General features: G+C 46.3%; 1 protein-coding gene across 3 annotated transcripts in view; it reads left to right on the top strand.

The window, feature by feature from the left end:
* The window catches only part of NPHP4 (nephrocystin 4), a 288,934-nt gene that overhangs the window by 135,857 nt on the left and 138,079 nt on the right, over positions 1-14,998 (top strand). For all 3 annotated transcript variants that reach the window (XM_066607298.1, XM_066607299.1, XM_066607300.1), the window contains one exon: positions 3,024-3,162. In XM_066607298.1, the coding sequence (XP_066463395.1) occupies positions 3,024-3,162 (139 nt within the window). The remainder of the gene's footprint in view (positions 1-3,023; positions 3,163-14,998) is intronic.

Genomic DNA, 14,998 nt, shown 5'->3' with positions numbered 1-14,998 from the left:
TTCCTACTCTCATGCAGACTGCTTCCCCATGCCTCTTTCTCTCATGCAGACTGCTTCCCCATACCTCTTTCTCTCATGCAGACTGCTTCCCCATGCCTCTTTCTCTCATGCAGACTGCTTCCCCATGCCTCTTTCTCTCATGCAGACTGCTTCCCCATGCCTCCTCCTCTCATGCAGACTGCTTCTTCATGCCTCCTCCTCTCATGCAGACTGCTTCCCCATGCCTCCTCCTCTCATGCAGACTGCTTCCCCATGCCCCCTTCTCTCATGCAGACTGCTTCCGCATGCCTTCTTTCCTCATGCAGACTGCTTCCCCATGCCTCCTTCCCTCATGCAGACTGCTTGCCAATGCCTTTTTCTCTCATGCAGACTGCTTCCCCATGCCTCCTCCTCTCATGCAGACTGCTTCCCCATGCCTCCTTCTCTCATGCAGACTGCTTCCCCATGGCTCCTTCTCTCATGCAGACTGCTTCCCCATGCCTCCTTCTCTCATGCAGACTGCTTCCCCATGCCCCCTTCTCTCATGCAGACTGCTTCCCCATGCCCCCTTCTCTCATGCAGACTGCTTCCCCATGCTTCCTTCTCTCATGCAGACTGCTTCCCCATGCTTCCTTCTCTCATGCAGACCGCTTCCCCGTGCCTCCTTCTCTCATGCAGACCGCTTTCCCGTGCCTCCTTCTCTCATGCAGACTGCTTCCCCATGCCTCCTTCTCTCATGCAGACTGCTTCCCCCTGCCTCCTTCTCTCATGCAGACTGCTTCCCCCTGCCTCCTTCTCTCATGCAGACTGCTTCCCCATGCCTCCTTCTCTCATGCAGACTGCTTCCCCATGCCTCCTTCTCTCATGCAGACTGCTTCCCCATGCCTCCCTCTCTCATGCAGACTGCTTCCGCAGGCCTCCTTCTCTCATGCGGACTGCTTCCCCAGGCCTCCTTCTCTCATGCAGACTGCTTCTCTATGCCCCCTTCTCTCATGCAGACTGCTTCCCCATGCCTCCTTCTCTCATGCAGACTGCTTCCCCATGCTTCCTTCTCTCATGCAGACTGCTTCCCCATGCTTCCTTCTCTCATGCAGACTGCTTCCCCATGTCTCCTTCTCTCATGCAGACTGCTTCCCCATGCCTCCTTCTCTCATGCAGACTGCTTCCCCATGCCTCCTTCTCTCATGCAGACTGCTTCCCCATGCCTCCTTCTCTCATGCAGACTGCTTCCCCATGCCTCCTTCTCTCATGCAGACTGCTTCCCCATGCCTCCTTCTCTCATGCAGACTGCTTCCCCATGCCTCCTTCTCTCATGCAGACTGCTTCCCCATGCCTCCTTCTCTCATGCAGACTGCTTCCCCATGCCTCCTTCTCTCATGCAGACTGCTTCCCCATGCCTCCTTCTCTCATGCAGACTGCTTCCCCATGCCTCCTTCTCTCATGCAGACTGCTTCCCCATGCCTCCTTCTCTCATGCAGACTGCTTCCCCATGGCTCCTTCTCTCATGCAGACTGCTTCCCATGGCTCCTTCTCTCATGCAGACTGCTTCCCCATGCCCCCTTCTCTCATGCAGACTGCTTCCCCATGCCCCCTTCTCTCATGCAGACTGCTTCCCCATGCTTCCTTCTCTCATGCAGACTGCTTCCCCATGCTTCCTTCTCTCATGCAGACTGCTTCCCCATGCTTCCTTCTCTCATGCAGACTGCTTCCCCATGCCTCCTTCTCTCATGCAGACTGCTTCCCCATGCCTCCTTCTCTCATGCAGACTGCTTCCCCATGCCTCCTTCTCTCATGCAGACTGCTTCCCCATGCCTCCTTCTCTCATGCAGACTGCTTCCCCATGCCTCCTTCTCTCATGCAGACTGCTTCCCCATGCCTCCTTCTCTCATGCAGACTGCTTCCCCATGCCTCCTTCTCTCATGCAGACTGCTTCCCCATGCCTCCTTCTCTCATGCAGACTGCTTCCCCATGCCTCCTTCTCTCATGCAGACTGCTTCCCCATGCCTCCTTCTCTCATGCAGACTGCTTCTCCATGCCTCCTTCTCTCATGCAGACTGCTTCCCCATGCCTCCTTCTCTCATGCAGACTGCTTCCCCATGCCTCCTTCTCTCATGCAGACTGCTTCCCCATGCCTCCTTCTCTCATGCAGACTGCTTCCCCATGCCTCCTTCTCTCATGCAGACTGCTTCCCCATGCCTCCTTCTCTCATGCAGACTGCTTCCCCATGCCTCCTTCTCTCATGCAGACTGCTTCCCCATGCCTCCTTCTCTCATGCAGACTGCTTCTCCATGCCTCCTTCTCTCATGCAGACTGCTTCCCCATGCCTCCTCTCATGCAGACTGCTTCCCCAGGCCTCCCTATCTCATGCAGACTGCTTCTCTATGCCTCCTTCTCTCATGCAGACTGCTTCCCCATGCCTCCCTCTCTCATGCAGACTGCTTCCCCAGGCCTCCTTCTCTCATGCAGACTGCTTCTCTATGCCTCCTTCTCTCATGCAGACTGCTCCCCCTTCTTTCCTCTCATACAATACTATTCATCATAGTCTCCCCTTTGTTAGACAGTCAGCTTCCCATTCCCTCCTCTAACAGACAGCTTCAGTTGAACATTTTCGCTCTCTCTCCAACATTTGTAGCAAGAAGATGAAGATTGACAATTCATCTTGTTTTCCAATCACTAAGGTGAAGATCATGGTGTCTGTCAGTAGCAGGCATTTGCCTAGTGGGGAAGAGTTTCTAGGTTATGTGGAAGAAAACATTGTTGGGGGTGGGTGGGGACCCTACCCTTTAAGGGAGGGGATACTAGGCATTGCTCCAGTTTGCTTACCACCCCCCCCCCCCTTCCCCAACACACACACTTCCCTAATGCCGGACCTGCCCTAACCTTACATTGTAGGATGCCATTGATGTTGGGGGTGTAAGGGGTTGACTAGTTTAGAAAATCTGTTTTCATATAATGCATCCTGAGTAAATAGGAGCACCATCGGTAGTGTCATCTAGTAGCTGGTGTAGAATGTGGCTAAGAAACAGCATTCCTCCTCCTTTCAGGTGCAGCAGGTTGAAGCCGGTACCTTGTACTTTAACTTTAATGCTCGCTCGGGTCATCACATGGGTGATATGGCAGACTCTGTCGAAAGTTTGCCTGAAGAGGTGCTTCAGTCAAAGAAAAAAGTAATTTTGGCAAGAGGTAAGTGCAGATTATAATTTATGTATTAGATTACAGTGAACCTCCTTCATGTTGTAAACTCATCTGATTGTGCTCCAGACCTGCTGATCGTTTTTTGCAGAGGTAGTACTTCTGTCCTATCACTGGCAGTGATATTGGCTCTTGTGGAGCTGAACTTCCTGGCATGTGGTCACACAGCGGCTCCCCCTCCCCTCTCTCAAATCCTCCTGACCCTCTCAGATAACCCTCTCATTGTGTAGAGACATGCTTAAAAGGCTCCAAGATTTAAAAAAAAAAAAAAAAAAAAAGGTCCTGCATCTACCTATATATTACTAGCAAATGTAGAAAATGCTATATTGCCAATTTGTGTGTTTTATCTGCTACCCTCATCCCTGGCTCATGCTGCTGCATTGCCTCTTTGCTTCCCGGAGCACTGCATGTTAGCAGTTTGAGCAATATGCTGAAAATGGCAGATGTCCTAAGTGGCGTGCAAAGACTAGGCACATTGAAGCAGAGTCCCAACTGGTCAGCTCAATTAATATGTGCCGACAAGAGGGACATACCTTTCATAGCAAACCTCACTCGATGGGTCTATGTGATATCACTATCAGGGGGGAAACGAAGCACGTTCGTTATCACTTGATCGTGAATAGAAATGGCCGAAGAAGAGCAAAACTGTAACGTAAGCATATATAAAAGTTTTCTATATTTCAGTTTACAATTAAATGGTTAAAAAAAGTGGTAAAATCGCGAATCTCTGCTTGTTGAGTGAGAAACCTGATTTTCTATCACTCACTAAGGCTGTATTTTCAAAGAGCGAGTGCAATGTAGGTCATTGAAATCTGACCTACATCACACTTGTTTATCTGTGATTTTCAGGCATGTACGATACAACAGATATCACAAGCAGCACAGCAGTCAGCATGAAGGACCTGTAATGACATCATCATCATGCTCTGCCCCTGTTCACATGACTGTGATGTCATTACAGGTCCTTCATTCCTGTGCAGATTATGGGCGGACTACATCCCCTACAAACCCCCTGCGGCCTCAGTTGCTATGGAATACTAATGTACACCTAGATGGACAGCAGCCATGTGCTTGCAGGACCTGTGATGGCATCACCATCATGTGATCATGCGCTAAGCATATAACTCACTCACGGACGGACAGGTGGTCATTAGTATTTTGATGGTTATTTTCACGTCCATGTTCTGTCCTTCTTGCAGTCGGTCAGACCTCATGCATAAAAATCACCAGTGTAAATACAACCCTAATGTATATTTTTCCATAGGGGATGTACCAGCTGACCCTGATCTTTCACCCTAATGAATTATATTTGTACATTTTGTTGACAAGTTGAAAAACAATAAATGTTGGGAATTGTAATCTTATTGTAAAATCGGTGATGGAGGAAGTAGCTAACTTCTTCTCCAACTTGGATTTCGATAGAAATACATATAGCTGGCAGCCTGCGAAGACAAATATTTCAGTTTTACTAATATTTACACTGATCGTCGATCTATTTCTCACATGAGCAGAACAGTTTTTATCTCCTGGAAGTAAACAATGCAGGTTCCCATTCAAAGATAGCAAGCAGAGATCTTGAAAACTGAGAGATTGATGCAGAAAGTATAATAGAAGACTGTTACTTTTTTCATTAGACAATATATAAAGCTTTTATTTGCTAAAACTCTTATATCTTTTTAATTTGCTTTACATTTTCACTTTGGCAAACTTTCAATGTTTTTCTGCTATTTATGTTTAATCGGCCGCAGATATTTTTTTTTCTTCCGTCTCCTTATTTTTCATCCTGCAGCCAGAAGTTAATGGAGAGAGTTTAGAAGTTTGATAGCAACATTATTGAACAGATGGTGGTGCTTCATTTCAGAATGACCCATGATTCTCTTGTGCATTTGGTTAATTGATATGTCATGTCAGCTGTTGTATAGGCAATTTATTGCACGGTTGGCTTGGAGAAAGTTGTGAAAGTCAAAAGTTACCACAGTTACTTGCGAATTTTCTACTTTCTTTTTCTTAACTTGGCATTTAAAATTTGTGCTTTTGCTGTTTTCTGCTTGTTTCTAGTAAATTAGAAAAGGAGCCAACTCATGTTTTTAGTGAACTTGACCCATTAAAAAAATGAAGTAATAGGCTGCAAAGTAATTAAAATGTTCTGAGATGTTGTTTTGGAAAAAAAAATTGTATTTTCACATTACTTTTTAATTTTTTTACTTGCAACAATCGTTTATTCTTACTTGCTTCCAATTACAGAGTGTAATTATTTTCCATAGGGTGTAATTTAATGTTTTGCCACCAGAGGGCAATGTCTCACTGTGAATAAATTTCCTCAATGCATTTCAGTGGAACTTTTTCGTATTAGTTTAGTAATTGTTAATACAGATGTAGATAAGTGGATACTGCTGATCATAAATACCCGAAAAGAAAAGATCACTGCGTGTGTTCATGCAAAAGAGTACAGCTCCACATGAAATGATTTGTGCAAACAGCCATGCGACTTTTAGGAGGTGATATTGAAAGGTAGAAGACATTCCAAGTTCATCTGTTGTAAAATCAGTCTTTTTAATGCTGCCATGTAGCAGGCGATTTCTATGCAGCTTAGATTAGTTGAATTGATAACAGGTTGGTGTTCCTGAAATAAGTCAAATTGGGTCTTTAGCATTCTATACAGTCACAACATGCAAATAACCCCCCAAATTTACCCATGTATAGGATGGGGATATTGGCTTCAGTCCTGACATGTGATGTGAGAACCCTAGCTATCCAAATCAAGTAAACTTGGTGGTCCGAATATTTACTGACAGTTATTGCATGTTGTGGTGCAGCATGCACCGTGATGCACAGTCCCATAGGAATGCATTGATATAGACTATAGCTTTATAGCTTCATGCAGGTTCTAGAAATGTCGTTTTTGGGAAGAGAGGAAATAAAGAGCAACATTCGCATAATTCTCTCCAATTAATGGAACTCCATATCATCATATAGTGCATAGGTAATACCAAAGCAGTTTGCTTGCAGCTAAGGTGCGATCACACGTTGCTAATTTGCTGTACATTTGGTCGCAGATTTTACCCCCTTCGATTTGAAGTCATTTTGTTGCGATCTGCAACAAAATTTGCCGAAAATCAATAATGTATAAGCGCACCCTAACACAGACTAGGCATGATAGTTATGGGCTGGTGGAGGTCTCGGAGAAGGGGTGATGTCCCCGTTGTCCATGCTAGAATTCCACCCTGCCAGCTTCATAGTGTTACCTTTGCTGGGGATTTGCCATAGTACTGAGGATGACAATGTCTGTTGCACTGAACCTTCTGCCGTCTTGTGTCTGATCACAGCAGCAACAAAGGATGATCAAAAGTAAAGACTAAAGTACACATTGCAGAGGGCGCCGTGCAGGCCGAGACCCACGCTGTTCACAGTGTAAGGCCAAGGGGGTTTCTCTAACAGTTCTGAGACATCTTTGTAGCCTTACATACACAAAGGAAGAGTCAGTGATGTCACAGGAGCTCGGATAATAGCAGATTAGGAAGCGTTCACACAATGTGATTACGTCAGGGGGTTCCTCCATAGTTGCGGAAAACAGCACCGTGACGGAACCCCTCAACTGATCCAAACGGAACCATTCATTGGGAAATGAACACTACATTTTACAAGGTTCCATTCATTTGCATTATACAGTCAGCCTTCGTCTTTTGCCGATTCTTCAGTGCAGAATCTTGCCTCTTCTTTCGTCGCTTGCTTCTAGTTTCACTGTCAGCCCACATGGCCTCGCTGCTGATGTCACAGCCATTCATGGATTGCTCCAATCACAGCCATCCATGGACGAATGGCTGTGATTGGAGCATCCAGTGCTGGCTGTGATTGGCTGAGCGGGCTGTCACTTAGCCAATCAGCCAATTTCTTGCTGGAGGTGGGGCATTTCAATCCCCCGTCGCTAGCAAGACTCTCTGCCGGCTTGACAAGCCTGCACAGAGCTCCGGAGACGGCTCCCGGGACACAGACGGCACCTGCTAGGTGAGTATATTGATTTTTTTCTCTCTCAGGCAGTGTAGCTAGGGGGTTTAGCGCTGCCAAAAACGCGGTACCAAGTCGTGCCACGTTTTCGATAGCGCTGAAACTGCTACCCATTCATTTCAATGGGCGACGTAATTATTTCTATGGAAATAATTACTTTTAGTTTCATTGGTTTCAAGTTTAGCTGATTGCTTTCGGACGGATTACCAACTAAACTAGAGGTTTGACTGTATTTAGATTATAGAATATTCTAGTCGACGACCCCATTCTATACTCTACATATAACAAAACGAATGGAACCTTTGTAAAACCATTGCAAGTGAATGATTCCATCCAGGGGTTCCGTCACAGCGCTGTTTTCAGCAGCTAGGGAGGAATCCCCCGACGTAATCACACAGGATAGTATATAATGCTGTATGAATGATCCCTTCAAGTGATGTCATCGGAGCTCCAATGAGGGCAGATTACAGTGTGTCAATGGCGTTTCTCTTGCCTCTACTACCTCAGCCAGCACTTGGATTTGCTTATAGACAGTATGAGCATGGCGGTAAATATTCTGGAGAAATTGTTAATTAAAGTTTAATAAAAGTAATTGAAATTAATGTATTTGCGATCTGCATTATTGGGAGAAGGATATGAGTGGTGGAATTTGGGATCCATTTATGCAACACTGCTTTGAATCCTTTGGAACAGATCTATTGTTTTAAATGAACTTCAGGTCACATGACCAGCACTCTGACAACACTTGGTGCCTTATGGGGCAGCAGATTTATGACTATTGCCATGAAGAAAATGTATTTCTTACCCATAGCAACCAATCACAGTGCAGCTTTCGTATTCTGCTCCCCAAAATGAAAGCTGTGCTGTGATTGGTTACTATGGGCAGTTAAGATTGAATTTCTTTCAGACTGTTGTCTTCAATCTGCCTCATTAACTGCAGGACGCAGAGCTTTGTCAGAGTGCTGGTCATGTGACCTTGAGACTGGAAGAAAAGTGCAGAACACACAACCTAGAAGGTACATGCTACAGAATTGGAGTGTTCGCAGCAGAGGGCAGTGATATTGTGATGGATTTCCCTCTCTCTCCCCCATAAAATACATTTTGTGGCAATGTCACAATACTAAATTGAGAGGATGAAGAGGAAAAGAGGAGGGTGACGGCGCTGCTGCACAGGGAAGACCAAACGGGATGAAGAAGAGTTCTTTATTAGGATCACGCAGTTCAGCTCCGAAATGGTATTGAAACATATTATCCTAATCTGGGACTCTCTTTGTTCATCATTGGTCTTCCCTGTGCAGTAGCACCATCACCCTCCTCTTTTCCTCTTCCTTCTCTCAGTGAGCCTGGGGTCAGAGCCTCCGTTTCCCTCGGAGGAGCTGCAGCTGCATACATCATCCTCATACAGGTTGTGCCATCAGGCCTGCCTATCCAGGTGAATGTTCTCCTCTCATTTCTTGCCTGTGATCTGCTGATCCTGCAACTATGGAGCATTTTTTTTTTTTAATTATAGACCATACTAAATTGATACTAATGATAGTGAATGTAATTGCGTTGAAATATCGTAGGCTTCACGTTGTCGCATAACGTTGCCTGTTGTAACGCGTTCACATTCACTATTATTAGTTGTGATTTTAGCTTTGCAATTTTAACCCTTTCCAATCCAATTTGTATCTTGGTTTTACTAGGGGGCTTACTCTTTTTCTGCCGTTATACAATGGCGCTATATGCTGGCTAAAGCCAGTACTGCATGAGGTGACACGTTGGATAGGCTCCGACAGCAGAGAGGCTGGGAGTATACAGTAAGAGAACCCCGACCTACGTCTTCTAACATCGGAGCTGTACAGCCTTAAATCATAATGTCTTCAGAGATCAGACAGTGGATTGGAAAGAGTAATGGCGTGCATCTAAGGGCTCCTACCCACTTGCATTTTTTTAACACGAATGTCAATGGGACTTTCTAATGCTAAAAACGCATCGCACAAATCACAAAGCACAAACTTGCAATGCGCTTTTAACATTAGAAAGTCCGGTTGATATTCGAGTTAAAAAAACGCGGCATTAAAGGGGTTGTCCCGCGAAAGCAAGTGGGGTTCAGCACTTCTGTATGGCCATATTAATGCACTTTGTAATGTACATTGTGCATTAATTATGAGCCATACAGAAGTTATTCACTTACCTGTTCCGTTGCTGGCGTCCTCGTTTCCATGGTGCCGTCTAATTTCAGCGTCTAATCTCCCGATTAGACGCGCTTGCGCAGTCCGGTCTTCTCCCTTCTGAATGGGGCCGCTCGTGCCGGAGAGCTGCTCCTCGTAGCTCCGCCCCGTCACGTGTGCCGATTCCAGCCAATCAGGAGGCTGGAATCGGCAATGGAACGCACAGAGCCCACGGTGCACCGTGGGAGAAGACCTGCGGTCCACCGTGGGTGAAGATCCCGGCGGCCATCTTCGCAAGGTAAGTAAGAAGTCACCGGAGCGCGGGGATTCGGGTAAGTACTATCCGGTTTTTTTTTTAAACCCCTGCATCGGGTTTGTCTCGCGCCGAACGGGGGGGCTATTGAAAAAAAAAAACCCCGTTTCGGCGCGGGACAACCCCTTTAATGCCGCGTTAAAAAGGCGCAAGTGGTAGGAGCCCTAAAGGCGCTGTGTGGCCCTAGCCTTAAGGAATCTAACGTAACGTTTGACTGCACCTTAAGAGACTTTTGACATATTATAGAGAAATGCCAAACGTTTTTATTGCTGGGAGTCCAGCTGCTCAGACCCCCACGATCACTGCTTGCTAGCCGAAGATGAATTTAATAGGACTCGTTTCAGCTAGCAAGGACTCTGACAAGCGCTTCAGCTGATTCGTTCTAGCGATTGGTGGGGGGTCTTAACAGCCGGACCCCAGTGATGAAAAGTTTTGACAGGTCAAAAGTTTTTAGAAATACTTGAAATACTTGTGTGAAGTATGACTGATGCGATCATCTCCCTCCTCCTCCATTACCCACTACTAGGAGTCCTGGCAGTGAAATGCATGTGACTTGGAATCGTTCTCCAGAGCCCCGTCATAGAGATTTCCTCCAAGTGCTGACTATATCCGAGGGGAATGTTTAACTGCAGTCTGTTCCCATATGTTCTATACGTGAGCTTCATGTTAGATCTCCTCCAGCAGATGCTTTACTAGGAATGCTTTAGAATACGGGAACGTGACTCCTCATTACTATTTCTTCTTAGAAACTGTCACAATGCAACCTGTTCTGTTCTGATTTCCACCTGTTCCTTGTCTTCACATCTATACACAACACTTGTCGTCTTTCACTTTTTCTTGTTGTTTTCCTATATATACACAATTTTCCTAAAGTGTAACTACCAGCTAGACTCTATAGCAGTATTTCCTCCCAACCTTATCAGCCTTGGGACAACCCTGGAAAAAATAACCGTGGGGCACACCTAACAAAACGGGGTGTGGTTCGGAGCATGGCTTATCACTATGTATGAATCTGCCCCTGATATGCGGCCTCTAGTGAGTGCAGCACCACTGGTCAGGTGATGGCACCGCTACATCACCTGACTAACGGCACTGCACTCAGTATAGACCGCCGGGTACTGGGTGAAGGGGTGCGCCTACAGCCGAAGATTTCTGAGGTAAGCGCTGCATTTTCTGCAATCAGCTGTGAGCAGATTATAATCATATTTTTAGAGTCAAAATCTGCACCAATAGTGTAGATTTTGACTGTTTTGGGTGCAGAAATGCTGCAAAATTTGCCACAGACATTGATCACATAAGTGGCACTTAGAACTTCAAGGTACGGGACGGTGTGCTGTCAGTGCGGATGTGAGCCTTGAAGTCCTTGGGAGGGGGTTGAAAAATGAGAAAAAATACATTTAGCAAAAGCTGAGCGATTCCCAGCTTGGGTGACATGGCACCCCCGTTGGGAATTGCTGCTCAATAGGCTTTGGGGTAGGGGCTTCTGGTTGGAAGGGAAATATAACAGCTACAGCCAATCAGCGGCTAAAGGAAGTACCCAATTTGGCTGCAGCAGCTATTTGTCCCTGAGTTGGGATGTCATCGCTGCAGCAAAAATTAGAGGCCTGTGAAGGAGTGGGCAAAATGGGTATGACTTCTCTGATGATGTTATACGATACTTAGAACTTAAAAAAAATACATTTCTTTGTACAATCCCATTAATAGCTTTATGGCAATTATAGCTCAGTTTTTCTAATTCAGAGCTCCAAATCCATAGCACAGACTTGGGTGGAAGTTTATTAATAAATGGCGCAAGATGTGCTAGCTATATTAAGAAGTTTGTACCTGTTAGTACAGTTGGTGTATCTACCTCCAGTGGGCTTCAGATTAAGACTGGTGTTAAAGGGGTTGTAGCAGGGTCCCTCTGCCTGTCACTGCGGGGTCACTTCTCGCTCCGTGGTGACATCAGACTGAATGGAGCGCTGGCCAAGTATGTGCAGTCGGCATTCCAATTATTTTAATAGGGCTGATGAAAATAGTCAAGTGACAAGTGCTCAGCTATCTCCGCAGTCCCACTGGAGCAGCAGCGCACTTGTGCAACCAGCGTTCCATGCAGTCTCTTCCTCACTGTGTGGGATTTAGCAAGCCCGCAGTGAGGATGACAGGGGGACATGGGACCCCCAATTTTGGGATCATGAGAGTCTCAGCAATAAGGCCCCCACTGATCAAGTAATTCCCAATCCTGTAGATATGAGATAACTTGTGATCTGAGTACAACTCCTTTAATATATGCCCCCCACAGAGTTAGTAAAACAGATTAGTGTGTTGTGCTACACTGTTTTCGTAGCTCACATTCACTTCCGTAAGAACTATGGTTTGAACAGAGTTGCTAGGTTTTGCCATCTTGGCCATGAAAAGCTAAAATGGGAATACTCCTTTAACCCCTTAGTGACCACCCCATTGCCTTAATACGTCCTGCCTAAGTGAGCTTTAATTCCCAGGGACGTAAAAACATGCTTCCTCTGGGGATTAAAGCCCTGCAGGCTGTGAACGTGACAGCTCCATGCTGTTGGTTCCCGGAGGTAGCCGACAACCTGGAGCTGTCATGGGGGAACCGGGAACCCCCCCCCCCGATCCGCGCGATCGGGCTATCCAATGTATAGTGCTGATTGCATAAATGTAAGTAAAAAGTTTAAAAAGTTAGTTTTAGCTACCTTCATGGATCGGAATCATGAGGACAGCTGAGCCTACTTACCCCCGTCCTCTGCGATGTTCCATGGCAATCTAGTACAAAAAGAACCTGATGCCGCCTTCTGCAAATGCACGCAAGGCGTGCGATGCAACGCGCACGCGCAGAAGTGGGAGGCCCGGGAAATTTGAAATCTTCTGGCTCCCGGCTACTGAAGCTAGCTGGGAGGCAGGACATATCACCGGGGACCGCGGTGACCGGTCCCCGGGCCTGTGATCGCCATTATCCAATGGATAGTGCCGATCATGGAGAAGTGAAAAAAGTTCAAGTTTCAGCTGCCCTCATGGATCGGATCCATGAGAGCAGATGAAAATACTCTCCTCCGTGATGTCCTGTGGCGGTCTGGACCTGCCATGGGCTGCTGCGCATGCGCTGACGTGGCGCTTGCGCATCGGCGCATGCGCAGAAGGCCGGAGGGCCTGGCAAATTTAAAATCTCCCTGCACTCGGCTGTCAAAGATAGCCAAGTGCAGAAAGATGTGACCGGGGACCGCTGTATGAGGTTCCCGGTCACATGATCACCATTATCCATCGGATAACAGCAGTGGTATAAAGTTAAAAAAAAGCTTAAATAAGTTCATGGATCGTATCTGTGAGGGGAGATGAAATTACATACCTAAGGTCCCCGGATTCGTCCCACGATGGGATCTTTATATGCGGATCTTACCTGGCTTCTTCACATTTGCCAGTCACAAAATGGTGGGTGCATGTGCAAAAGTCGAGGATTGCCCAGGAAGTATTAAATCTCCCTGCTCCTGGCTACCAATGGTAGGCTAGAGCCGGTTGATGTCACAGGGGGCTGCAGTGAGTGGTGCCTTGTCATGTTATCCAATGGATAAGGGCGATCACGTAAAAGTAAAAAAAAATAATTGAAGTCTCATCTCACCAATGCGATCGGTGAAAGGAGATAAAACTTCTTAGCGGAAGCCTCCGCATTTGAACCCCGACACGATCCTCCTCCACGTACCTTCCCCGGCTACTGCGCATGCGCCTGCCGGCAAGATGCCAGACACATGCGCAGGAACCACGGAGCCTGGAAATGTAAAATCTCCTTGCTCCCAGCCTGAAGCCGTAACCGAAGGTGTCGTTGAGCGATCCCCGTTCACATGATAAAAAGGTAGTGATCTACCTTAGGCCAGTCTCACACGACCAGATAGAAATTGTGGATTCTGCATGCGTCTGATCCGTGGTAATACGTGGATCAATCAAATGCATTGGATTACACAATTCTGCTCACATTAGCGGGTCGGAATTACGTAATCCACTCACAGAAAGCAGAACGCAGCAGGGTCTATTTTACCACTTATATCCGCAACATGGATCCCATTGTGCTCCATGGTTGCGGATATACACGCAGCCCATACGCAACTACATTGTGTACGGGCTGCCAGTACCCATGTCATTGCTAAGCGACGGCGCGGGAAATATAAGCAAAAAAAGGTGTACTGTGCATGACCTGTGTGAGTACGCAGTAATGCACAATACATTATGCGGCCGTACGCAGCGCCACGGCGGGCTCACAGCTGGAATACACTGCGGATTTCACATATGGACGTGTGAGCCCGGTGTTATTCAGATCGCTACCTGTAATACGTAATTTACAAGAAGCTCTGGGAACGCTCGCCTTCTGCAGTTCCAGGAGCAGCTTGTTTACAACGTCTGTGTGAGATTGCTGCACCTCAGCAAAATTACGAAGCCTGACAGAGCACCACTTTTTACACCCTGCCGCTGAAGTCAAGAAATACCCCCCAAAAGAGCACTGGGAGGAGGGAGGATACACAGTTTTATTGCCCCATGTGCCCATCCCAAACAGGCCGTCGTAATTACCCCTGTCTTCGGAAATACCACACAGTTTACATTATTACTTTTATCTAAGATTTAGGGAACGCCAAAAAATGGGGGTGTAGGAGGGATTATTTTTAGGGAGTCAGTTTTTTTTCTGCACAAGTGAGCAATTGGGCCTGGAATTTATTCAGTTGTGCCCTACAATCCAACGGGTGTTCCCTCCACTGCAGGCTTAGCCATGTGTCCTGTAAGTAGATTGGGGCCACAATGGGTAGGTTTCTGAACATGGCACAAACAAGGGGATCCATTTTGGGGTGAAACTCTTCATACATATGTGTGCTGTACAAAAAAACCTGTTTTTAAAATGACACAATTGGCAAAAAAATTAAAATCATAATTTTTTTCTTCTGCTTTGCTTAGATTAATACAAAAACTGTGGTGTCAAAATACACCCCTAGATGAATTCGTTAAGGGGTCTAGTTTTCAAAATTGGGTCATTTGTGGGGGTTCTCTGTTGTTTTCACCACACAATGGTTTTACAAATGTGCTATGGGACCTAAAACACCTTCAAGCTTTCCATTCTGAAAGCCACCGGCTGCTCCTTTCATTTTGGGCCCCATTGTGCATACGGACATAAAAAGTTTCTGAACACAGGATAAACAGGGGTATCTATTTTGGGGTGTCAATCCACATTTTTATGTGCACTATAAAAAAAAACCCTGCCTTTAAACTGACGTATTTGCAAAAATATGAAATTCTATTTTTTCTCCTCTAAATTGCATTAACTCCTGAAAAAAAAACTGTGGGGTCAAAATACTCATGACCCCCCTCAGTGAATACACTA

Source organism: Eleutherodactylus coqui, chromosome 6, assembly GCF_035609145.1.
Source record: "Eleutherodactylus coqui strain aEleCoq1 chromosome 6, aEleCoq1.hap1, whole genome shotgun sequence".
Classification (NCBI taxonomy): Eukaryota; Metazoa; Chordata; class Amphibia; order Anura; family Eleutherodactylidae; genus Eleutherodactylus; species Eleutherodactylus coqui.
Note: the sequence above shows the minus strand (reverse complement) of the source record. Positions and strands in the feature narration are given on the sequence as shown.